Below are 27,775 nucleotides of genomic sequence, written 5' to 3' on the forward strand. Positions count from 1 at the left end.
TAAAGTACATGGTAGGGGCCTCTCTTGTTGAAATGCCGGCTCCACACTGATATCGCGATTAGCACTTACCTCGACAAACTACAATGAACTGCATCGACTACTGGTGACTCAGTCCTGGGACTATATTCTTGCAGAGCAAGATGTTAATAAGTGTTAAGAAGCATTTTCGATGTTTTTGAAAATTTAAAATAGCGTACTCAAAAATGTCAAAGATAGAGTAATCGCAACAAAAAATTAAACTATCGGTTACATCAGACCTAATTAGAGCGATTGGAAAGCGAGACAACTTACGAAAGACATAAATTTGTGACAATAAATAATCGAAATAGTGCTCCATTGGAATTTAATTACGGTGTCATTCAAGGGAGTATTCTGGGTCCGATACTTTTTCTCGTTTATATAAACGACATAACAAATATAACTGGAACATTACAACTGTTCGCAGACGACACATTAATTGGTTTTAAGGGGAAAACATGGTAAGAAGTTTATAAGGTTGCTTCGAACGAGGTAATTCTAATTCAAAATTGGTTTCATACTACAATTTTAACAATGAACATCAGTAAACCAACGTATTTACCAATCGTGTTAAAAATATGAGTGAGCCACCCGCAGAGCTACAATATTAATGCTTCACTTGGGAGGCGATTCGGCTGCTACTGCCTACCTATCTACAGGGTGGACCATTACAAGTGCTTTTTTATAATTGTCAATAAAAAGCTTAGATGGGAACTTCACATTAATTATTGAAAATCTAAACTTAGAACAATGATTTACTGTTTTTTCAGTTTGGGGAAATAAAAAAATAAAAATAAACTAGTTGTTCATTTTCAGATGTTCAGTATATTTTTATATAATATGTTATCATAGCTTGGGGAAGGGAGTAAAAAAACCTGCATTGATCCATTAAATTTTATTTAGAAATCTATACTCAATGCACCTCTACATAATTCCAAACGGTTTTCATCAACTCAATTTTTTAAACAATCGTATATTCTCACGATCAGTCAATTACATATCAAAACTGTAATGGTCTACACCTAGGTATAGCCACATGGAGGTGATACTCGGTCGACCATTCACTGTTACTTTACTAGTGCCACTGTGTGGGTTGGGGGATGGGTGGGTGTCGTGCGATACCCCTCATTGCGATGACTGTGAAACTGACGAATGCAAACTATGAGGCGAAACTTTGTAAAGGCATATGCCTCCAGTGATAAGACCTGCGGGCCGAACCAACCAGTCTGTTCAAACGACTGATTACTACCTGTAGTATTATATATATATATATATATACATATATATATATATATATACATATATATATATATATATATATATATATACCGTATATATTGTGTGTATATATATATATATATATATATATATATATATATATATATATATATATATAAAGTAAAAAGTGCAAATTTTTATGTATTTTTATTAAGTGCTTCATTATTATTCTGAGATTTAATATGTATTTATTATTATTGCAGTGTTATGACAATGAGCACTGCTGCGGAAAAAAATGTATAAACTATCAATGTATCAGTCCTTTTTGCAGATTAGAGCATGAAGAAGTAAGTATATGATTTGCTATTAAGTTTACACATAATCTCTCTCTCTCTCTCTCTCTCTCTCCGCCGGGACTCGAATCTGAATCTCTTATTTGCTGGGTGAGTGCGCTACCATTATACCACAGAGCCCTTACTTTTTACGATTAAATTATTTTGTATTTCTGTCACATATGCGTTTAAATAACCAAACTAACATATGATGGGTTTGAATCCCTGCGGAGCAATTACTTTTAGTCATTATGAGTTTTTACAAATGATTATATATATATATATATATATAAACAACAAACAATATATAATAATATGTGTATATATATGTATTATGTGTTTTTTGTATATATATATATATATATATATATATATATACAAAGTAATACATATTATATCAATGTTTATTGAAATTAAATAAGACTATTGCCATTTATACAATTTAATGTAAATAAAAGTCGTTTGATAGGTATTTGGTCTTCCGATCATATGTTAGTTTGCTTATTTAAAAACGCATATGTGACAGATACGGCCAAATACAAAATAATTTAATCGGAAAAAGTAAGCGCTCTGTGGTGTAATGGTAGCACATTCACCCGGCAAGTGAGAGATCCGGGTTCGACTCCCGGCGGAGCAAGTACTTTTTGCGATTCAATATATATATATATATATATATATATATATATATATATAATATTATATATAATAATATAAGCAAACAAACTTGTGACAACTTAGTATTCAGTATGGTGTTTTCTTTATACTAATTTGCATATTCTTTCAGTAACTCATCAGCGACAAATTATTTTATTGATATTACGTGAAATCATTGTATAATACTATGAAATAATTGTCACAATAGCAATATTTTTGTTTTTTGGTCTTATGAAATTTGTTTCTTTGAGTTAAGAAATGTTACATTTAGAACTAAAATTTCATTTTGAGGTAGAACTTCTTCGTTTTTTTAAACTGGAAGTGTTAGAACTTGGTCCAATTTGTTTTTAATCAAATTGTAGATAGTAATATTTTAAACCTTTAGTTTGCAAATTACAGAATACTCTGGCGATAGTGGCATATTTCTGTTACTTGCTTTTTAAAAGAGTGGTATTTCTCCTTACAGAAAAAAAGAGTAGAATTATTGATGGACATGGCAAAATACGGAATAATTCAAATTAACTGTCGCAGAGAAAATGACAGAACATGAAGTAAAGTATGTGTTATTAAACGCTTCATGACAAGAACCTATGAGTTCCAAATCAGTATTAAGTGAGTTATTATCTATTAATATCTAGGAATGGTCCAGTAAATATAATATAAAATTTCTTCTTGATAAAATACCCTTTAGAGGACAATTATATTGAATATATGTCCATTTGCTCAAAATATAATAGTTAAATATGCATATCATATCCTGTTGAAAATATAATGATTTATAATAATTATGAAAACATTTGGTTAGAAATGAAAGACTAAATCTCGTTGGAAGTAGTACATCGCCCATTTCTGTGCAGTACTAGAGATTATTGTTCCGATCCGTTCCACGCCCAGTAATTCTTATAAGTTTTCATAACCAAGAACAAAATCTCGTTGAAAACCACGAAATCACTTATTTTACGATTTAATAATTCGATAATATTGGATACCAAGACTTGAGGTACGAATGAAATTTGAAAGTATTTACTTACATGATGCTCAACAGTATCCATTTTTGAACCCAGAAGATTGTGCGTCTGGTGCAGTTAGAAGAATTATGGTGCAAAAACTCTGACTTATTCTTATTATTATTGCAGATTTCAGAAATATTTTTGAACGGGATAGCACCAACTTAAACTTCCGCCGATCCTACAGTTTGGAAGCCCAAGGAGCGGAGCTGTAACACGAACTTATTTACTGCAAAGCCGTTACTTAAACTTATTTACTGCTCTCTTTTTGAGTAACGCCCGAGATAGGGTTTATCGGTCTTTGGGCGGCTACCCTAAAACAGAATAATAGTAGTGTTTGTATTTAAAAAAAGAGCCGTTCGTGTTTTTGCAGGCCTACGCAAACAAGACTCTTATAAAAATGCATTGACAGAATAATTAAACTGGTTAAAACTAGGATCAAAATACAGTTTAAAACTGTTATTTTTACATAATATAATAATTTGTCACACAATAATGGATCCACGGTGCACGGATCATGCGTGAACCTCCTGCACCCAACCGCATCGGTCGGCGTTTGGTGCAGGTCTGACCCTTAATGTCGACGTTTTGGTGCCTAATGTGCATCACAAAAAGTCTGAATTAAAACTGAAACTAAGGGTTGTGGGGTGCTTTTTACTCATTGGGAGAATATTTAGCTTACATGATGCTTTAAACTAATTGTCTTAATTGGATTCCTCTGTTTAAGCTGATTTCTTTTAACATTTAATAAATTGCGACCTTTGTTGTATTAAATTTTCAAGCGCCTTATAACAAATTTAAGATTTTAACACTCTCATAAAACGTACAGTTGCTGTACGTTAAAAAATATATTTTAATGTAAATTTTAACAGTTATCCATCTTGATAGTTATTGCCACTAATTGAAAAAAAAATAAAGATGCTAATTCTGTTGAATAATTAGAGTATATCACTGGTTACTAATTAGTGCATTTATTGCAGTGTTTGTTCCATGAGGATTGCTGTTGCAATCACTGTTATAACAGTACCTGCACCCAACCTCCACCTCCTAAATGTACACCGAATCACTTACCTGTAAGTTTAATATACATAATTATTCTATATATACTCATGCATTCTTTAATTAGCTTTAAATAATAAGTGTTTAATTTTTTAAAGTGCATGCCTTTGAAAGGGTTTATATGGAATTGACACACAACTTGCTTGTTGTGTTCTCGATTTATGCTTGTGAACATAAACATAGGCTACGTCATACCGTAATCAGCCGTTAGTAAAACTGCCTCAAATGCTATCGGATTATTTTTATATGATCTGATCTTGCACAAATAAACTGAATTTATTGTTATTAATATCACAGGTTACGAAATTGTCTTATCCATGATACTATAATAAGATTAAAAACTTAATATTACGACTGAATAGTTAACCTTCTGTTTTAAATGAACAGTATAGTAAAGTATAATATTAAAATGTGGTTGTGGCAGGAAGGGTTGATTCAATTTGAACGTTGAGTTTAGTTCCAGTTCACCTTCCTTTTATTGCAGCGTCTGGTACCTGACATTGTCTCAGACTTGACTGCTGGAATCTGGAGTAATATTCATCTTTTATGTATGTAATGTTTCGTTAAAAATTAAAATTAAATTCAAAATATATGGTCTCAAAAAGAACTGTGCCCAATATACGAGGTAAGTGTATGTTAGGATAGTCCACAATGCTAATATTAACAACGCTCTAGATTGCTCTACAAGACTTAAACTTTTCATAAAGTAGCGAAGTATTCATTAAAGCTCTGGTTATATAAGCTAAATATGAATAATAGTATTTTAATTACAGTTTTTTAAATATTGAAATTTAAAGAGTGTTGAATTTAACTCCAGCTTCCCTTCGTCTACAGAGATACCTACACCACAAATTCTGTGTAAACTAGGTGAAGAGGTATCCCCATTATCTTACTAGGTGAAAAATAGTGCGCACTACCACGTGATAAACAAGATCTCTAAGCACGGGGAACACATAATTTTCTACACCTAAAGTAGCTCGGCGACTTTTATTTCGCATCTCTTCAGACGAATATTGACTCAACATTCACATTGAATTAGCCTCTCTCACCATTGCTACGTTATGTGTCAAAATGTTCTTGTGATTTTAGTGTAAGAGTTCAGAGGAATGCTGTTCCAAACACTGTTTGTACTTGTACAACGTCTGCGAAATGTTACCCCTGCCTTCAAATCCCCCCGTCACACTACCAACCTGTACAGAGAATGGCGAATACGTAAGTTTATGCTTGTAAATACAATTAACATTAGTTACAATTAATTAATAATAATAATAATATTTAAATATAGATTCTTGCTGAGTTTCGGAACATGTAAAATAAAGGTCCAAGCAGATAAATTTCGAAAACACAAATGTTCAAAATAATTTCATGTTATCACATTTTTTAATGGTTTCCCTAGCAAACATGTTAATGAATTTTAAATATTAGTCAAGATAACGACACGTACTTCATATTTATGGAAATAATTTTGTTGTTAGAGTACATGTAGTATACTGCTAGACACAAATTGACTATGATAAGATTCAGCGATTTCTGAAATTTCTAGTAATCAACAAATAATGTGTATTGAGTCAAACCTAGCGAAAATAAAATTTATTGTGAATTTATTTTTCAAATTAATTAAATTCCATTTTCAAATCGAAATGCTTTCTTTAAGCGTTAGCGAAATATTGTTTCATTTAAATTAATTCTTTTTATTTGCGAAGAAAGAAATGTTGATAATTGAAATAAAGTTTATTGGTCTGGGTGTGAGACTTTGAAACCAACTTTGAGTCTTACATTCCACCACTCGCTTACTTAGAGATAGATATTATGTGTCGTTAAGAAGATGTTTCGCTAACCCGACCTGGAGAACTGGGAAGAACGATGAAAGCTTGTCACGGTACACAGACAGTCAGTCAGGTTGATGTAATTTGTTTACAAAAACTGTTATACCAAGAAAATGAGAAATTAGACTGTTACCTTACTTATTTATCTGCATTGATCACATAATTTGCTAAGGGATTCTATATATTCTAAATAGCAAGTATTAAAATATTATTCTTCTTCAAAAGATAATAACCATAAAAGGAAGAGGAGATTTGTGATAACACTCTATGGTCCGAATATGCTATTTAAACATATTTCTTAAAAATAAATAAGGAGAACAAAGTAACTCTTCATCGTTGTTGCGAAGTTCAACGTAAAATTGATATAAAAAGCCTTCGAAGACTTACGAATTATGTTAAGTATGTTTTTAAATTTTTTAAAGAAATATATTTTTGTGTAGTCTATCATTAGTTTCCACCGTGATTGCTTTAGTCTTAATTAATTTCTAAATTCATACTAGATAATCTGAATGTATAATTTGAGTCCGATCTTGTATCCAATGGGACAGAAGTCATTAGGCCACCATAAGAAATTAATCTACTAACGTATCTACTCTACATATATTATTATTATTAATCTTTGCCAGCATCCTATTTTATTTTATAAATGCTTCTTCTATTTATCTGTTGGTTTTTTATTTGCGTTCGGCAATTAATCATTCAATCTTTGTCTCCTTTCTTGTTAGGCTGTTCAAAATGAAGGCAGTCTCAAACATTGCAAACTAAGTTTTAATCCTAAGTTTATGTTATGATCTAAGTTTAATTTCAAGATTTCTAAAGTATTATTTTGAATATAGTTTGAGTTATGATATTTATTATTTCGTATATCATGAATAATTGTTGAAATATATTGTTGACGAAAGTAAGTTTAAATTATATTATTAACACATATTATTAAAAAAAATCTATTTAGTTCATTGTTGGCCTAAACAGCTGGAGATTCTGGGTCAGAAAAGCTTTTCTAAATAACACCAGCTCACTACTTTACACATGTTATAAATAAGTGCGTTTTTAATCGATATTGACTTCTGAGTTCAGTAGAACACTCGTAGATTAATTAAAGTTATTTCGTCCTTTTTGAGAGAAACATGTGAAGTAATATCTACCGGTAGTTTGTTGCCTTAAACATAAATGAATTCAATTAGTTGTCAAGTTTGGAAAGAGGTCAATGAATAGAATTTCAATAGGAATTTACCACTTATGCTGTTGAAGATCTGAGGTCCAGTATAATTAAGAGGTCAAGGCGGAATTTTCTGGAACCAGAAGCTTCCATAAAGGTGAAGGTATCGTATATTTAGAAGCTTCAATGGAAAGGCAGCTTTCATGGGCCAAGAAATCCAGAAGCAGGTAATTTTCATAGACCGAGAAATATACTAAGGGACTCTGTATTTATAGGACAGAGTAAGGAGTTTTCGAAATTTATCTCTTAGAGGTTATGATTCTTCCAAAATACTGAACATTATAAGAGGTAGAATCTTTCAAATATCAAAACTTTTCAATGTTCCGAACGTTCCAAAAACCAGCATTTGCTGGAGTCAGAAAACATTAAGAGACTTGAATTTCATAGAAGTCAGGAGGTTTTATAGCCCAAAACAGGAACAGTATTTGAAAATAATTGTTAGAACTTTCTTGGAATAAAGAGGCATCATTCACAGTCATGTTTGTCTAATATTTTTCAGTGTCACTCTGATTACCAATGCTGCACTGATAACTGTATAAACGGAGTTTGTAAGTTCTCCTGCTTACCAGATGGCCATAAGGTAAATATTAAATAGCCAATACACTATTTTATCCTACACGTTATTAATTAATTAATTAATCAATTGTTGCTACTATTATTATTGCCCTAAAAGCTATAAATTTTGATGTAAAAATATCCTTTCTGTCTCATTAGGAAGATGTTCAATCAAAATTTTAAATTATTATATATTTTTAAACCAAGTATTTTTGACGTATTTCTAGAGGTGTTTAAAAAATTAGCTATCAAAAAATAAATTGTTGTGATCATCTCTGCTAATTGTGTTTTTATTGTGTACAGTGTGATAACGCATTCGAATGCTGTTCCAAAGTTTGTTTCCGAGACACATGCCATTCTACACTGTGCTTACAGGATCATAGGCTAGTAAGTATAAACCACAATTTTGGTTGATAATTTTATTTTCTTAAAGCAAATAAAATATAGCTTCGCCTATTCATTAAAATTTTTCCAATAAACAATATAATGATATTTTAAAAATATTATGAATTTTTACTACGTATAACTTTTTTATGTATAACAAAAATGTTCTACTTTCAAAACTTTATATGATGTTCCATGTGTGTTTGTGTAGTCTTGAGCAGAGAATGATGACGAAGGTCAACGTCCGCGATATCCTTCTTAACGGAAGTCATCCTACCAAACTGAACTTTTTAATTGAACCAAACAAATCAACTTTTGTGTTGGATCCCGCTGAGTTGTTTTTCAAAAAGAAAAGGCCAATCCCCTTTTAAGCGTTATTCTGCCCGTCCACATGGGACACTGGCCTGTGCGAGGATCTTACTAAACAGAATGAAGGGGAGTGTCGATACAGAACAAGGTCAATTGTACTGATAAAACGTGCTTCGGTCACAGACAGGATTTGAATCTGCGCCATCTCTAGCTCAGACTCAAAGTCCAACGTCTTAGACCGCTCGGCCATCGGCACTCCCAATATTTGTGTTTCAGCTCTGTTACTAAGATAACGCAAAAGTAAACTGATTCCCCTCAACTGTCTTAGTGTCTTTGCAGTTTTCGGAATTCGGTTAATTTTTACTAGATTTAGCTGTGCAAAAGCCGCGGAAAACAACAAAATATATTAAAAACAGTGTTACTACTGTAACGTGGATCATTTAATAGTTACTGGTTTTTTTTTTACTTATCAAGTATTTTTTATTATTTCCGTTTCAATGGATTTAATTAATTAACTGATGGATATATAAATATTGATACGAAAAATAATCAAAATGAAACGATCACTTAAGTGAGCAGCCAGACAGAGCCATTCTCACAACAAGAAACTGGCTGTCAATATCGATCAGTACCATATGTTCTGTGGTTTACACGTGTTGTACCACCATCGTATCTCATACGTGTGAATAACGTGAATACTGGTCCCAAAAACCGTTTACAACTTCTCGGCGTTTTTATTTACAGCGTAGATACATAATTATCAAGAGGACGATGAAAACCGTTAGAATAAAATTATTAAGAAAGTAAAGAACATTCCATGGTCAATAGCGATTAATTGCAAGACACTTTTCCAGGCGATAAGGCTTTGTCACAAAGAGATCGGTTACTCTTTTAGGATCCGAAAGCTCGCAGAGCCCGGTCACCCTTTTGGGATCCGTTACTCGGTGACGGCCAAAACGCTTTTGGATTGTGTGTTAAAGCAAACTTATTATGTGTGTATAATACTAACGCTCTTGACATATTTGCGGATTTTCTGTTTCGACTTCGATTCGTCTCTTCAGCTAAGGAGTTCGTGCGTATAAGCAGCAGATATTTGTTGTAACACACACACACACACACACACACACACACACACACACACACACACACACACACACACACACACACACACACACACACACACACCTTAGGACAGGATTTGGATGGTAAGAAAATACCTTTTACCTAAACTATAGTGGTAGTGTAATGAATAAAATCGACGTGTTCAGTTTATTCGATTCTTGATGTCAAAACGCGTACATTCTGAGATTAAAAAGTTTCATACTGTACCATGAAACACTTGTGATGTAACCATTACACTGTTTTATTGATGGTTTAGAAAAGAGACTCGTCGCCTATATACTGTACGCTCGATCATGCGTATTTTACCGATATTTTTTCATTTACCAGACTGGTCGTCAGGTACCATTCAGGAAATGAAATTAATGAAAAAATGCCTTTACTACGTTCCACGTGTCGTGTTTGCATCAAGTGTCCTTAGTTCAAGTCCAGCACAGTGAAAACATTATTTTTTTTGCTATAATCAATTTCGATAGAATTTGTAGAATTTGAGACTTTGCATTTAATTTAAACAAACCACGAATTTTGCAAAAGTCCTACCGCGATCTCATCTTAATATACCGTTTTCCCGGATCTCAGGAAAAGTCCTACCTCTTTAAATACTTATTGCGTCATATTGTCATGTAACATACAGGTAGTCCTGACTGGAGTCAAAGTCTCTGATAAATTCCAAGCCAAACAGCTGACTGGTAGGAAACAAAACCAAATTTGCCAACTGTTTCGAGTTGAATTAAGTCCCGTTGTGAAATAAAACACTGTTGATGAGTTTGATGTGATGGTAAAAACGTTGTGACGGCTTACTTGTGTCTAAAACAAATAACAGCTCGTCATGGCAACACGAAATTGAATAACTTTGAATAGACGATTTACTCTCAGGCGGGTTGTCTCATCATAGCGGTCTTTCTCACTGAACTCGTCATGGTTCTACTTTCCTACACACACCCCATCATATATATGTAATTATATATGTTATATATGTAATTAGTAGGAATTAAAACAGGATCTACTACCTAAATTTTGTAAATATGCATATAAATAAATTACATATAGGCCACGACGTATCGTAACTAAATCACTATATTTTCAGTGCGCTCACGACAGACAGTGCTGTTCAGAAACGTGTGCAGATGGATGGTGCAGATTACCGACGTGCAAACCCTTGGGTTCTGTGGTGAGTTTTATAGTATTCGTTATTTTTATGACCACACTTTTTATGGCATTAGTGATATAAAAGGATTGTCATATACAGAGTAATTAACTTCATGTAAGCGTATTATTTTATATTGTTAAGTTTTGATACAAAAAACACGTCAAGTACTTCCAACGCAAAAGAAAATACTTGTTTTTCAATTTCAAGTTTCTATATATCGCTATGACGAAAAAATTAATAGCTTAAAATCGAACCAATTTTTTAAATCGATCAAGCTAAACATTTATAATAAGCTCCCATGGCATGACATTAAAACAAGTTCAGACCAGTTACTCAAATTATTAATTAAATTAATAATAGTTACATTGGTTTATAGGTAACTATAATGGCAATGACATAATCACAGAATAAATAACTTTATAAGCAAATTTCAAGCAATAATTTGGCATTTTAAAATGTTACATATTAGCTCCATCGGATGTACTACCCTACCATAATCTGGTAATGGCTTGGTGTTTAATATTTTATTTAATTCTTAGAATTTTAATTTTGTTTGAAACTACATTACAACATAGATAAGAGTGAGTTTTATGATGCTGTAAGTCTATCCATGGGATTAGGCTGGGCGGTATTGAAGACTATTACTACGTAAACTGACATAATGCCTCTTATATCCGTATGGGGGATGTGTACACTTCACACTTTGTACGCAAGCTCAGTGAATCCTGATACGTGGCGTGGCATACTCCTACATTGTTGAGCTAAAATGTTAAAGAGACTGGGTAAAATGTTCATTCCATTAAAACTTTTGAATTAAAAATGTTAGTATCATCCAAGTTTGACTCCATGTGTATAAATGTTCTAGGGTATACAATTTATATAAAAACTATAATTTAGGAATTGAGAAAAGAAAAGTGAAGATGCAAGTAACAAAATTCCCTTCCTATTTGGACAACTTGTATCTTGTAACAATAGGCACAAGTTAAAAGTAACTATAACTGTTAATATATTATTAAAAACAAAATATAAACTATTCTATATATTAGTTGACCATAAAATATAAATTATATATAAAAAAAAACTGAATACAACCGTTTTCGACAACAATTTAAAGAACGCTTTTTCCTTTTAGAACAAAAATAAAGGTTCTTAAAATCATCCAACAGTTTGTTTTTGTTTAGCAACCACAACGAGATCCGGTTTGTATGTAACAAATACATGTGAGGTGAATTTATTACTACTTAAAACAATCAAAAAGTGTTTTAGCCAAAGTCATATCTATTAAAACATGTATTTATACAATTGTATATTAAATACTTACGATGGAGTAATTTTGTCCATTTCAAGTTTTTACTGTTAAATATTATGAATCACAAAACAAGAACAGTTGCAAAAATGACTGAACAGCTTTGCGTAATATTCATTATGTAATATTTCATTTGAATAATTAATTTGTTACGCACAAAAATGAATATAAAATTTGTTATTTTAAAACTTTACAGAGATGATTTATACTAACCTGTTTAGAAACAATAACTTGTACTTCATTCAATTTTATAACAAGATAATTATGTTTGAACAAAAATCAGTGATTGAATGCATGCAAATACATAATGACTCTTTTGCTTATTCGAGAATACGCTTTTATATGGAATAAACCATTATAACAAATTAGAATCAGTATAGAATATACTGAATGATACAGTAAAGACCAAGTATATTTTATCATTTTACCACTAATTAGGTATGCTCTCAAATAACTCGTTAAAAAACTGAGATTCTGAGAAGTTTATAAAACAGTGCTTTGCTTTTTAATTAGCATGTATCCATTTAGATACACATCTTAATTGCGTGTAGCCTACTCTTAGCAATATCTGACTCACAGTATTCTGCCAAAAATAAAAATAAAATAAAATAAAACAACTTAATTTTACACTAATATTTTGTCTTATAACAGAGCACTAAACATTAAGATGTTAGAAGGTATTGAATTCCAGGAATGTCGGTAAGAAATGCATGTTCAGAATATAAAATAACGCAAGCCAAAAATGTATTATTCTTAAAAGTAACCTAGTTTTCAACCATTTTGTATATAATTTATGATAATAATAATTATGATAAATATAATTCAGAACGAAAGGTTTAATGTAGGTGAACGTAATAACAAAGAAAATTAAACCCAATTGCATTTAAATTAATATTCTATCTGTATTGAAATTCAATACTTGCTTAGAAACAAATTTTTAACATTCTTTTTATACCCTGCATCAAAATGAATATCGGTGAAATGTACGAAATGTACCTGAATGTACTCGTATAAAACACATTTACCGGTTTTGTTAGATCATATGAAATAATTTTAGTAGTGACATTTTATTTTCCAACTTGCTTAAATCTTTTGCTCAATAGGTTGCTTTTTTGACGTGTAATATAATTTTATGTGAAGAAAAAAATATCTAATAATTTACTTAAATGCTTACTAATTACTACTAATTACACTGCAAACAAGGTGCCACAAACGGCACTACTATTTTTTCTGAGTTATAGTTCAAAGTAAAATTAAAAATAAAAGAATAGTAGTTGTGCTAATGTTCTTAGTATGTGTTAGATCCTAGTATATTTACTTTAAATGCCGTTATTGATATATTAATACACGCTCATCACATTCCTGTTCACAGTGCAATAACCACATCCAATGCTGCGCTGGAAGTTGCTGTAAAGGGAAATGTGCATACCCAGATTGCAACTGTGCAGCAAATGGCAGAACGGTAAGTTATTAATGCAATTTAAAACCTACGTCATTTCTTACGTCCATAAAAAATCTTTTCCAATTCACCTAAAATTTCACGTATAGCTGGTTGCATGATGTTTGCTTTGTTAATCTTAATTTAATATTAGTTCATTCATCATTACTATTCATAATTCGTTAATAACATGATTAATAAGAGACTTATTGATGACTGTACTATTAATTCATTTATAGTAGTTAGTGGTATTTTATTTCTTTATAGATAGTTATGTGACTAGTTCTTGAAAGGTTGTGTTGGGCTATTCACCTCTGGAAGAGATCGGATTACAGATCTCGAAACAGTATGATTAATTTTTTTGTACTCTTAACAATGTCAAAGTATTGACATTGTATATTTCTGGATATTCCCATAGGCATAAACAAAATCTAACTAAAATATATGCTAATAGCCTTTATTTGTATTTAAATTAAAGTTGTTTGGTAAATAAAAATACAAGTTAACTAAAAAGAAACTATTATTTCATTTTAATTGCCTAATTGTACATAATTTTATTCGGTATTAAATGTTCTACAAGTTTATGTGTAAAAATGTATGTTTTTATTACCTATTTAACAAATTAATTTTACGTTAAACATTAAACATAGTTTTTCGAATGCTCTTTTAAAAAATAGTACATAGTATAAAGTACATTTTAAAAAATAAGAGGGATAAAGTTATGGAAAAACCTTCATTCGATTTATCAAGTCAAAAACCATTAGAAAACACTGCATTCGTGTCTTAATCCTTCTTCCCAAACTCACAGCAAATGATCATTTAACGTCGGGTACTAAATTGTGGGTGAAATTTTTTTTGGCCGTTACTCAATAACAAAGCATTTCCGGACCTATGTTTATATGAAATTTTTTCAATATTTTTTAAAGTAAAATAAGCTCAGAGAGTGCCGGTAACACTACGTTAATCACCCTATATATGTAAAAAAAGTTAAAGATATGACGTAAATGAGTGGTGAAGCAATTTACAATTTACGCCTTACAATATACAATCGGTAGGCGAGGAAAGATAACGAACTTATATTTACTAATATAATATTCTGGCTCTATATGAATAAGTTATGTGAACATATAGAAAACTTGTACATAACTTAGGAAGGACCTGGCAACTGAGATTAAAATGGTCATATACGGTTTTGGAAATCTATAGGACACAAGTTTTATATGCCAAGTAAAATACTGTTCTAGACTAACGGTAGAGGGTATTGCTCTGCAAAACGTCAAATAAAGTGTTCAGGAAACAGAAACACCCAACAATTCACAAGGTGTATTTTGAATGTTTGAGTAGAGCCATTTAAAAAGTACTTATAATGTGGTATAGAGACCAGAAGTTTGCTTGAACATCCAAGTTGGAGAATAGTTGTCTATTTCTTGATGAGCTATAACAGATGTACTACTCAGACTCACCCGGTTTTCAGAGGTGTGGTTTGTGAGAAATTGGTATTTAGTGATAAAATAACTTGCCCTCTTAAATTTCACTGCTCTTTTTTCAGTACATTAACTTTATAGAATAACCACTGATAATTTCTGTATATTGTATACCTTTTAGATTGTTCATTTATTATCTTTAACGACTTTGGTGACATATATACATAAGTTTTGAACTTTCAATTTTGAATCTATTTAACTAACTAATCAACTTAAATCCGAGTTTTAGTATAATTTTAGTTTGTTCTTTGTAACCAATAACAGGTGCGACATAAATATTGGCACCTAAAATATAATAGAATTAAAAGGTACTCAAATGTTTATTAGAATCAATTTAAATAATTGAAAAAATGTTTTGCCAGTACTGTTACATTTTTCGGAATGAAATTCTACCGAGGATAGACAGATAAATACACAAAGAAGACTGAATGTACTTATCATACATTCAATGTAACAATCAACATTGTAAGTTTGTTTTTTGGGTGTTGCCTAGGATGAGAATGGGCTAAAATCTCTGTTGTTAGCATTTGATTCTTTACCTTCTTTTTTATTATTAAGAAATCAAACTAAATTGAACCAAAATTATATTTTACTGGTAAACTACAAAGAATGGCTTTATAGATCCTTTGAAAAAATTAGCAGTTATGAATATGATATAATATTGCTATGAATATAAAGACCACTAATCATAGATAAGCTGTACATTTTATATTATGCTGGACGGTCAAACGATGTTTGCAATGTACTCTCAGGGGAAATCAACATTGACGAGTACGAAGTTAACATCAAGATTATAAGTTATATTATTCATTCTAAAAAATCTGATTAAACACTATTTGCATCTGGAATCTTGAAATTATTATTAACAATCTTTAAAATATGGTAAAGATAAACTAAGGTGGACTTTATTTTGCGAAATATGAATTCTTTATAACTTTTAAGAAGACATAGTTTGTCACCAGAATTATTCATGAATGTCTGGTGACGGTTCATTAACTTGGAAAAACTCAATAGTTAAGAGGAATAACTGACTACAGCTCCGTTTGTTATTTAATTAGCTGGTTCTAAAATGGAATGCTAATATGATAACGATATTAAATTAGTTAATTTGTCTTGTTGACAAAATTCACAAATCACAGCTGCTTTTGATACATTAAGTTAATCCATAAAGTAATGAATTCAGTTAACTCATAAAAGAGATTTTAGAAACAATATCGGCCTCGCCTGTTTCTTGAAACTTGATTGCGCACTAAAACTACCATTTTCCCTCTTAATGTAGAAAATTAATATTACTCCACGCTATAGTCCGTTCGAAAATGGGGAAAAAGATTCTAGGAATTTGGTTCGATATTAGGAGCAATATTTTTACAATAAATACGGTAACATTAAACTTATACTTTACCGTTAGTTGATAGCTAGTAGCTAATCAAAGTAAGGAAGATAAAAGCTGTCTCAGCCTTTACGAATTTTAAAATGCATTGCAACAGTAACAATTTGAAGATTAGATTGGAGAGATATAAATAATAATATCTAATATAAATAATATCAAATTGTATGAGAAGGTACATATTATTAAACACATTTCTGTCATAGAAGAATGGAACAAATAAACAATATAATTTGTCTTTGATACTTTCTGGTTTAAAAATTTAAAAGCAACTTTATAATGGTTTTTTAACTTAATCGTATAATTCACATATTACTGTAGTTTTACAATCCCTGTATGCTCAATTCTCATCAAATGAAAAATATAGTCACTCCCTGTGACAAATTTTCAATAATTATATTATACCTATAAATTCCTCTTCTATGTAAGATTATAAACGTAACTTAACGTAAATAACGATATCCGGTAAATAAAAATTTGACAGTACACGAATGCTAATTAAGCTCATCAAGACTTTTAGGGTAGTTTGTTATATCATGTGAGAAATCTTTAATGGAAAGTGTACTTTAATACTATATATTTAACAAACCATTCTACATAGTTATGTAATAAATAATTGGGAGAAAAAATTACCAGGTTAATTTTTTGTAAAGATTATGAAGAATAAATAGAGAACTCCTTTTATGAAAATAAACTATATCTTGAGAATCGTCACCTCTGTAACTATAAATGAAAAATTAAGTTTAGTTTTATTTTATAACTAAGTTTGCTATTTTGATCGTTATTTCAGTGAATAGTAAAAGGTATCGCTTTTATATAACTGTATTAATTGAAACCAATAAAATAAATACATATGCCTTTATTTTAAGCGATTTTTTAAGGCTCGAAGGCCTTTTGAAAAAACAGATAAACTTTACTTCATGATCTTCACCACTAACTTTAACAAATATGTTACCTTCTATTTAAAATAAGAATCAATCGTTTTTAAATACTACCAGTGAATTATTATTTTTCATTTATGAAGTTGCCTGAAGATGGAATCCTTGATTCTGAAAGGCCTCGCAAAATTACATTAATTTTGGAATATTTGTTATAATTCTTTAGTGGTATTCAATGAAAAATTTAAAATGCTCCAAGAATCTTCAATCGTTCTTTGTTTACTTATTGATACTAATTATTTAATTAGTAAGTGAACAACTTAGTGTCAGTTTGTATTTTTTGTGAAAGATAAAAAATTTAGTAAGGTGTTATGGTGGAGAAATTTTAGAAACTAAAAAATTCCACCTATCATGAGTAATGGGTAGTTGTTATCAGAATTACCAACTGTTAAAATGGGCAAGGTTGGTAGTTATTTAAGAGGAAAGCTAAGAACGTGCATTCACTTTCTAAGAAAAAGAATTGCACATTTATTTGTAAAAGAAATAATTATTTTAAAATTGATCCTGTAGTTCATTCTTATTTCTATTCCTGACTTGAAAATTAAAGTAAAAAGAAACTCAAACAAATATCAACTGGTCAATTTTTTTTGTTTTTCAGCTATTGCATAGAATGGCTTAACACACCACAACAAACTATTTTAATGTTAGAAAAATAATGCAATTTTTTAGATTGTATGTGAAATGGAGCACCTTATTGAAGTATATGATATACGTTCATCACCCACTAGTATAAATAATCTTAAAACTCATATTTTCCAGTGTAAGAACAACACCGATTGCTGCTCCAAAACCTGCAAAGCAGGAAACTGTGTCGCCCCTTGCATAGATGATGGCCGTAAGGTAAATAAAATTGCATTTTGATAGTATTATGATGTAACTTACGAAAAAAACTAATGCACTTTTTTCGGGTTATAAGATAGAATTCGATAGTATCATTCTGAGATCCAGTAATACCATCTTCTATACTTTAATAAAACTAGTAATTGCTTCTTTGATTAAAAAAAAATTATTTAGATGTTTAATATTAGTATTTCATCAAAATTTCTTCATACTGTAAAAAAAAATTATAGTCATGAATTGTATACAAATCGTAGGTATACATATAAATAAATAAACACACACACACACACACCACACATATATACATATAAATGTGTGTTTTTTGTGTGAAATCAACCCAGAATAATCAGTAAAATACTACAAATTTTGTAGCTGTAGCAGGAAATAGAAATGTCTTAGTAACGATGTGTGGATTAGATTTCAAACTGTAATTATGAAAAAAATATGTTTTAACGATTACATTTTGTGTCATTACATTCGGAAAATGTGTTCTCAAATTTTATCTTTGAACGTACGTAATTTTGGTTCTTGATATTCTGTCCTAACTTGTGTTAATTTGAATGATTTAGATCCTAATTAACACACATTATGACAAAATATCAAAACAAAAAATTACGTACATCAAAAGGAAAAAAAGGATAGGTACATATTTTACGAATATAAATAATACTATATTTTACCATTATAAAATATTTTCTAAATAATTATAGTTTGAAATCTAATTGACACATCGTGACTAAGACCTTTCAATATATATATATATACATATTTAAACAAATATTGCGACAAAAAATCCTTGTGTTCTTTAAAGTGCTAATAAATGTGTGTGAAATATATATATATATATATATATATATATATATATATATATATACACAAATATATATACTTTTATTGTAGCATTTCTGGCAACTTAAAAATGGATTTAAAGTTTACTTATATCAAATCCTATCTCAGGTGTTTGATAAAAATAAATTAATACAGGTTAATTGAGTGTCAACCACTCTCTGTTACATCATGAAATTGTGGTACACGATAGCTGTTTACAAAAAAATATAACCTTCTTAATAATTGTTGCAGTGTAAAAGTAACCAAGATTGCTGTTTCGGTGAATGTTTAAAGGGATACTGCATCGTAAGACCGCCAAATTGCACAAAGGATAGAAACCCGGTAAGTAAAGCAGTACTGGCCGAACAATGAGAACACTGAACTCACTTACTTGTTGTATCCCTTTATCTAATTTCTCCAAGTTAAGAGAATAAAAAATGCTTTTTTAATAGTTTGATGTATAGTGGTTTTGAAATAAATTTATATATTTTTAAATACATTTTAAAATCAGATATATCAAAATTGAAAAGCTACTCAACACAAAATTCACTGCTTATGTCATACTTACACAATATAGTCAACCTAATAATGAAAAATTTGAGTTTTAGTTGCTATTTTACATTGTATTCATTATTGAAAATTTTATTGGAGAGGTTAATATGAGGGAGGGAAAATATCGGAGTGTAGAAATATTCTTCTGGTGACATATAAAAACCATTTAAATTATGTCTTGCATCCTATTTCAACTTGTCTTTTTACCACAGAGACGATAAGTTTTAAGTATTTAAAACACTCATGTCAAAGTGCCATACAAGAGAAATATTCGGAATAAGAATAATTGGGGATAATATTAAGAAGAAGATTATTCGAGAAATGCGCTCTCGCATCAAAAACTATGAACACTTAAGTTTTCAAGCCAACGACACGATAATTAAAGTTTTCGATATTAAATATATGTAACAATATTATTCAGCAAAGTCTAATGGAATGCATATTCGGAGAAGTCTAGACCTTTAGTAATAAGAGAATTCAAAACTAATATAATTATGGTAACAGAATGAGAATAAGAGAATTTAGGTTGACAGTTTGTACGGATTGATAGTGTTACACCTAGAGTACAAAAATATGTGAACAAATATTACAAATGTATTATTATGTTGCTTGGTATTTTAACAGAAATTTATAAAATGCATTCCATTTTTAATCAAGATTGTTAATCAAATTAAACTTCATTATTTCAAAATAATACCATGTTTTTTTATAAACCTTTTTAACTAATATTGTTGATTCTCGTCATAAAACCAAACATTAAATAAAGTGGTATTAAAAAGTTATGTCACTTTTCTTAGTTCTGTTTCCTAGTATTACAGTTGTTTCAAGTGGTAGCAGTAATAATTATCTTACAAAATTAACGTTACTACATCATTTGTTAATTTTTCTTAAAAATCAGTTAGAGGACTCAAACGTTACGTTAGGTTATTATAAACAACACTAAGAGCTCTACGTCAATGTTTACCATTGACATAAAACTGTTTTGATTGAAGACAGGTATGTTGTAAAGTAATAACTATATAATGTAACGTGAAAATGAGTTCTGAAGTTGTGTTTATTTATTTGCAGTGCTTCCATGATGCAGAATGCTGCTCGCAGTCATGCGTCGACAACTTTTGCCAAAAGAAATGTAAAAAGGATAGTGAATACGTAAGTTACCATCTATAATTTAATTATTAATAAAAGTTTTTATGTATGCAACAAACGTCAACATTATTAACAATGTTAAGTAATACATTTTTTAAGCATTAATTAACTACATAATATGTTTATGATACTGAGACTGACATTGATGATGTATAGGCATTAATAATTTATATACACATATATTTTAGAGTTCTTGTTCCCCTCAAGGAAAAATATTTTAAGATACTTCTTGTGTTTTAGACGATACTAATTCTTTTGTTTAATTACATTTAAATATATGGACTTTACTTTTAAACTGTTCACAAGCATTGAAGTTGACTGGAATAACTAAAGTAACCCTAGTATACCATATTTGAGTGTTTAATTAAAAATAGAAACAGTATTGGCAGATTTGAGCTTAATTTCCAGTTTTATAAAATCCTCTTCCTAGCTTCGATGTTCAGTACTTTTATTCAATTTCATGTTTAATATTACGTGAAATATTCAAAGTTTTGTTTAATCCTTTTTATCAATTTTTAGTGTGTTACTTCCAAAGATTGCTGCTCTGAAAATTGCTACAATAATATTTGTGGTGGAACTGAATCGTGCCGAAAAGAACACGAATATGTGAGTGTCGTTTATTTAATAGCTTTTTAATAAAGTAATCGTTAATACTTATGCTAGTCACTACAATTTTAGTTACATTAACAAAATCAATATCAATCATCCAAAGTGGTTTAAATAGGGTTGAAAACCTTTGAAATCTATATTTTTATTTTTGAACATACAGGTGCTAGTACAAATTTCTGGGGAAATCTGAAATTTTACATATATGTGTATTATGCTCTCATAAACCTATTTCTACTCGAAATATCTTAAACCAAAACATCTCTTTCTGACCGAAGTACATTTTTAGACCAAATTAGTATATATTATCTTCTACTTCAGTGATGATGAAAATGTGTTTCATATGTCATCTTTCTACCATATTAGTAAATTTAATTTATACGTAATTTGAAAAATATATAGCTTTTCCATGTGTTAAAACCCACATTAAAAACCATATGAGTGCCTTGTTTTCATGAAAAATATTGTGTTTTTCAATTGAGAGCGTAAGACAAAAAATATAGTTCTTGTAGTGGCTGCAAACCCAATTCAACCCCTTTGGGCCGTTGATAATTAATAATAATAAAAATAATTATTTTTTATGTTTAGGAGGTATCCTATGAGGATAGTATTATTTATTTCAAGGAAATTGAATAGTTGAGAAGCGAAATATAATTTTTCTAGGGGCTTCATCCTGCAATTAAACCCATACAAATGTTTAATTTTTTAGAACTTATTTAAATTTTTCTATATAAGTTATGAGACTTATGTGAGCCAAATTACATCTTTCTGGTATATCAGGAAGTTGGAGATTAGTGCTGAATATAGGTTTTGTCTTTTATGTATATAGAGATATAAAAGTTATGATGGTTAAAGCAAAAGTGTCACAATATACTAATTGATTAATTTTATTAAGTTATAAGATTTTAATATGTTAACTCTTGGTTTTAAAATAAATTTGGTTTCAATATGTTACTGTTGCCTGAGAAGCACCTCTAAGAAACATACAGTGATTTATTTTACTTGATTTACATAGTTGATTAGTCGGTGGGTATACATTATCTAGAGTAATTAAGTAATTTATTTACTTAAACCTTATTTAGATGTATGCGTTTTTGAACAATTTTTTTGTTATAGTGTTCGGGTAATGCTGATTGCTGTTCAATGTCATGCATAGATAACTTTTGTTTCGAGTATATCCCTGAGTATTGCAAAGAGGTCGGCGAATATGTAAGTATAAACTATCCTGAAATATTCTATCTATGCAGAGATATAAATAATTAAACTGTATGCTTTGTATACATAAAAAATATACATGGTACATATTTTTTACAGATGAACTTAATTATTCCTAAAAACCACATCAGATAACACTGGAGAAATTACATTATTTCTAATAATTTTGATACATTTTATATAAAAGTTTGTCCTGTAAATAAATAAATAAAGATTTTTAATCAAGTCATACTGTTTAAAAATATTTTCAGTAGTAAATTTAACTCATGGAGAGCAGGCTATTTCTTAAACCCCCAGGGCTCGATACTGTTTTAACGTTTGATATCTGAAGATCTAAAGGCCTCAGAGCGAATGCAAAAAACCGCTCTTCTGAAAATTTTTTTAGTGCAGAATACCTTAAAAATTGAAATAGTGGTTTTATGGGTAGATTTAAAGGGCTAAGGATCGAGTTTAGTCAAAAAAGTGGGTAAAATGTTGGATGGAAGAAAATGGACAAAATCATTTTGTTCTTAACTCAGAGTCCACATAGAAATTTTTTCAAAACTATCAAAATAAAATTTAGCAATTGTTCGATTACTAGTCAACTATTCAATTAAAACATAAGGAATTAAAGCCTTTGAAGTTCAGTTTTATTCTTGTGGGGCTAAAACCAAGATGGCGGTAAGAGTTCAAGTGAGATCTGATGGTAATTAATAGTATTTGAAACTGTGAGACGATTAGATCCACCAAGTACTCATGAAACGATAAATAATTACATTATTAGTGTATTTACTGTACTAATATTTTTGATACAGGTTTTCTGTGGTACGCGGCCATCTCCATGGTGCAAATTGCTCAGTGCCAAGTCCCTGCTTTACTCATTACTAGAATAATACGTTTCTGTGTACAGTGCTCGGACAGTACCGATTGCTGTTATCAGTCGTTGCGTAGATAACCATTGTCAAGACCCCACATTGGGACTTAATGTACATTCCCTAGCTTACTCATATACTAGGAATAATTACGTTTCTGTGTTACAGTGCGCGGACAGATAATGTACAGTCGTGCGTAGATCATTGTCAAGACCCCCACATTGACTCAAGGTACAGTAAATCGGTGAATATGTAAGTACAGTTTTTTCTTACTTGCAGCCCTACAGTTATTACATTATTAATATTCACCGTATCAGTTGCTAATATACGATTTTTGAAGGCTCGAAGGCCTTTTGAAAGTATAGATTAAACTTTACTTTATGATCTTCCACCACTAACTTTAACAAATCTGTTATCTTTACTATTTAAAATAAGAATCAACCGTTTTGTAAATACTACAGTGAATTATTATTTTTTCATTTATGAAGTTTCATGAAGATGGAACCCTTGATTTTGAAAGGCCTCGCAAAAATTACATAATTTTGGAATATTTGTTATAATTCTTTAGTGGTATTCAATGATAAAATTTAAAATGTTCCAAGAATCTTCAATCGTTCTTGGTTTCTTATGGATACTAATTAGTTAATGAATAACTTAGTGTCAGTTTGTATTTTTTGTCAAGAAGATAACAAATTTAGTAAGGTGTTATGGTGGAGAAATTTTAGAAACTAAAAAATTCACCCATCATGTGTAATGGGTAGTTGTTATCAGAATTACCAACTGTTCAAATGTGCAAGGTTGGTATTTATTTAAGAGGAAAGCTAAGAACGTGGATTCACTTTTCTAAGAAAAAGAAATGCACATTTTATTTTGTAATAGAAATGAATTTACGCTTTAAAATTAATTTTCTAGTTAATTCTTATTTCTATTCCTGAATTGGAAATGAAAGTAAAAAGAAACTCAAACAAATATCAACTGGTCAATTGACTTATTTTTGTTTTTCAGCTGTTGCACAGAATGGATTAACACATCAACAACAAACTATTTTAAATGTTAGAAAAATAATGAAACTTTTTGGATTGTATGTGAAATGTAGCACGTAAATTGAAGTATACGAATATACGTTCATCACCCACTAGTATAAATTATCTTTAAAACTCATATTTTTTCAGTGTAAGAACAACAAACCGATTGCTGCTCCAAAAACTGCGAGGCAGGAAACTGTGTCCCGCCCTTGCATAGATGATGGCAGTAAGGTAAATAAAATTGCATTTTGATAGTAGTATTATGATGTAGCTTACGAAAAATAACTAATGCAGCGCACATAACACGATTTTTTCGAGGTTTATAAGATAGACTTTTAACATTATCATTCTGTGAGATCCAGTAATGACATCTTCTAGACTTCATTAAAAATTAGTAGTCTCTTATTGTAAAAAAAATCAATACATTTTTAATCATGTACATGATGATTATACACACATCAGATTAATCAAACCAAGGGTAATCAGTAAAACAATAAAATATTTTATAGCTTCAGCAGGAAATGGAAAGGTCTTAATTCGCGATGTTTCGATATACGTCAAAGTATAATTATAAAAAAAAATATGTTTTAATGGTAACATTTTTTATATAATTTCACATTCGTGAAATATGTACTCTTATACTTTTTATTCTTTTAAAGTACTTAATTTATGGTTGTTGATATTTTATCGTTAGTTGTGTTAAATGAGAATAAGTTTAGATCGTATATATAATAAAACTAAAAAAAAACATCGGTATTTATTGTGTTTTATTTATTGTGTTATAAATTTACGACATAATTTGCTAATTAAAAAAATCAGTTGCAAAACAGATTGGTTAGTAGAGTGAAACGCCGCCAAACCGCATCAGAATACGACGATCCAGTCAGAAAGAAATGGCAGCGCATAATGTACTTTTACAATGTGTACCTAAAACAACCCGCCATTTCTGATTGGATAAAACATTTTTGAGATGCGGTTTGCGGCATTCAACTCTACTAAGTGAGCTCTTTCAAAATGGAGGTATCACTCGACCCATGCTTCAATTTAAGATTTCCATGTTTTCCTCTGTGGGCCTGTTCCCCCCATGGTTGGTATGTCATGGTAATATGAAGAAAAAATAGTTTACATAGCCATATGACACTGTGCAAAGTTTATAGATGGTTATATTCCTATGGTTTTTTAAATATTAAAGCGTACCCATACTTTTCAAACACCCTGTATATATATTCATTAGACCAATAGAAATATAATGACAAAACAAAATCAACTATTTTTAAATCCTATCTCAGCTTTTTGATCAAAATAGAATACTGTAGGTTAATTGAATGTCAACCCACTCTCTGTTTACATCATGAAATTGTGGTACACAATGATAGCTGTTTAAAAAAAAAACTAACCTTCTTAATAATTGTTGCAGTGTAAAAGTAAACCAAGATTGCTGTTTCGGTGAATGTTTAAAGGGATACTGCATCGTACAAAGAACCTCCAAATTGCACAAAAGGATAGAAACCCCCCCCCCGGTAAAGTGAAGCAGTACTCGTCGAACAATGAGAATACTGATTGTTGCCAATCTTTCTTCTCCTTTCTCTAAATCACGAGAATAAAGAATATATTTTATTTTATCTTTTGATGTATAGCGGTTTATAAATAAATTTATATACATTTTTTAATTAATTTTCAAATAAGATATCTCAACATTGAGAACCACACAATACAAATTCACTTTTGATGTCATACTTACACAATATAGTCGGTCTAATAATAAAAAACTTTGAGTTTTTGTTGCTATTTGACATTGTATCAATTATTGAAAATTTTATTGGAGAGGTTAATATGAGGGAGGGAAAATATCGGAGTGTAGAAATATTCTTCTGGTGACATATAAAAACCATTTAAATTAGGTCTTGGATCCTATTTCAACTTATCTTTTAACCACAGAGACAATAACTTTTGAGTATTTAAACACTCATGTTAAAGTGCCATACAAGAGAAATATTCGGAATAAGAATATTCGGGGATAATATTATTTAAAGAAGGGAAGATTATTCGAGAAAAGCGCTCTCGCATCAGAAACTATGAACACTTAAGTTTTCAAGACAACGACGATCTTCAAAGTTCAATAACGATAATTAAAGTTTTCAATATTAAATATATGTAATAAGATTATTCAGCAAAGTCTAATGGAGTATTCGGAGAAAGCTAGACTTTTAGTAATTAGAGAATTCAAAACTGATGTACTTATGGTGACAGAGGAGTGAGAATAAGAGAATTTAGGTTGACAGTTTGTACGGATATGATAGTATTACACCTAGAGTACAAAAATATGTGAACAAATATTACAAATGTATTATTATGTTGCTTCGTATTTTAATAGAAGTTTATAAAATGCATTCCATTTTTAATCAAGATTATTAATCAAATTAAACTTCATTATTTCAAAATTATAATACCATCTTTTTTCATAAACCTTTTTAACTAATATTGTTGATTCTCGTCATAAAACCAAACATTAAATAAAATGGTATTAAAAAGTTATGACACTTTTCTTAGTTCTGTTTCCTAGTGTTACAGTTGATTCAAGTGGTAATAGTAATAATTATCATACAAAATTAACTTTACTATAATATTGTTAATTATCCTTAACAATCAATTAGAGGACTCAAACGTTACGTTAGGTTATTATTATAAACAACACTAAGAGCTCTACGTCAATGTTTACCATTGACATAAAACTGTTTTGATTGTAGACAGGTACGTTGTAAAGTAATAACTATATAATGTAACGTGGAAATGAGTTCTGAAGTTGTGTTTATTTATTTGCAGTGCTTCCATGATGCAGAATGCTGCTCGCAGTCATGCGTCGACAACTTTTGCCAAGAGGAATGTAAAAAGGATAGTGAATACGTAAGTTACCATCTATAATTAAATCATTTGTAAAAGTTTTTATGTATGCTATGCACATTATTAACAACTTTATGTAATAAATTATTTTAAGCATTAATTAACTACATAAAATGTTTTTTATACTGACACTGATATCGATGATGTATTTGCATTAGTAATTTATACACGCATATATTTTAAAATTTTATTTCCGCTCAAGGAAAAATATTTTAAGACACTTCTTGTGTTTTAGACGATACTCATTCTTTTTTTTAATTAAATTTAAATATATTGATCTCACTTTTAACTGTTCACAAGCATTCAAATTGACTTGAATAACTAAAGTAACCCAAGTATACCATATTTGAGTGTTTCATTTAAAATAGAAGCAGTATTGGTAGATTTGAGCTTAATTTACAGTTTTAT

The 27,775-nt window shown here is 30.0% G+C and overlaps 1 protein-coding gene across 1 annotated transcript in view; it reads left to right on the forward strand.

Annotated features, from left to right (window-relative positions):
- LOC124356234 (prion-like-(Q/N-rich) domain-bearing protein 25) overlaps positions 1-27,775 on the forward strand; it is a 102,039-nt gene that overhangs the window by 29,562 nt on the left and 44,702 nt on the right. The window contains exons 3-15 of the mRNA XM_046807419.1: positions 1,500-1,583; positions 4,210-4,302; positions 5,378-5,500; positions 7,833-7,913; positions 8,192-8,275; positions 10,788-10,871; positions 13,529-13,618; positions 18,163-18,243; positions 19,324-19,413; positions 20,692-20,772; positions 21,289-21,375; positions 22,492-22,584; positions 27,290-27,370. Of these exons, the coding sequence (XP_046663375.1) occupies positions 1,500-1,583; positions 4,210-4,302; positions 5,378-5,500; positions 7,833-7,913; positions 8,192-8,275; positions 10,788-10,871; positions 13,529-13,618; positions 18,163-18,243; positions 19,324-19,413; positions 20,692-20,772; positions 21,289-21,375; positions 22,492-22,584; positions 27,290-27,370 (1,152 nt within the window). The remainder of the gene's footprint in view (positions 1-1,499; positions 1,584-4,209; positions 4,303-5,377; positions 5,501-7,832; positions 7,914-8,191; positions 8,276-10,787; positions 10,872-13,528; positions 13,619-18,162; positions 18,244-19,323; positions 19,414-20,691; positions 20,773-21,288; positions 21,376-22,491; positions 22,585-27,289; positions 27,371-27,775) is intronic.

Source organism: Homalodisca vitripennis, chromosome 2 (genome assembly GCF_021130785.1).
Source record: "Homalodisca vitripennis isolate AUS2020 chromosome 2, UT_GWSS_2.1, whole genome shotgun sequence".
Lineage (NCBI taxonomy): Eukaryota > Metazoa > Arthropoda > Insecta > Hemiptera > Cicadellidae > Homalodisca > Homalodisca vitripennis.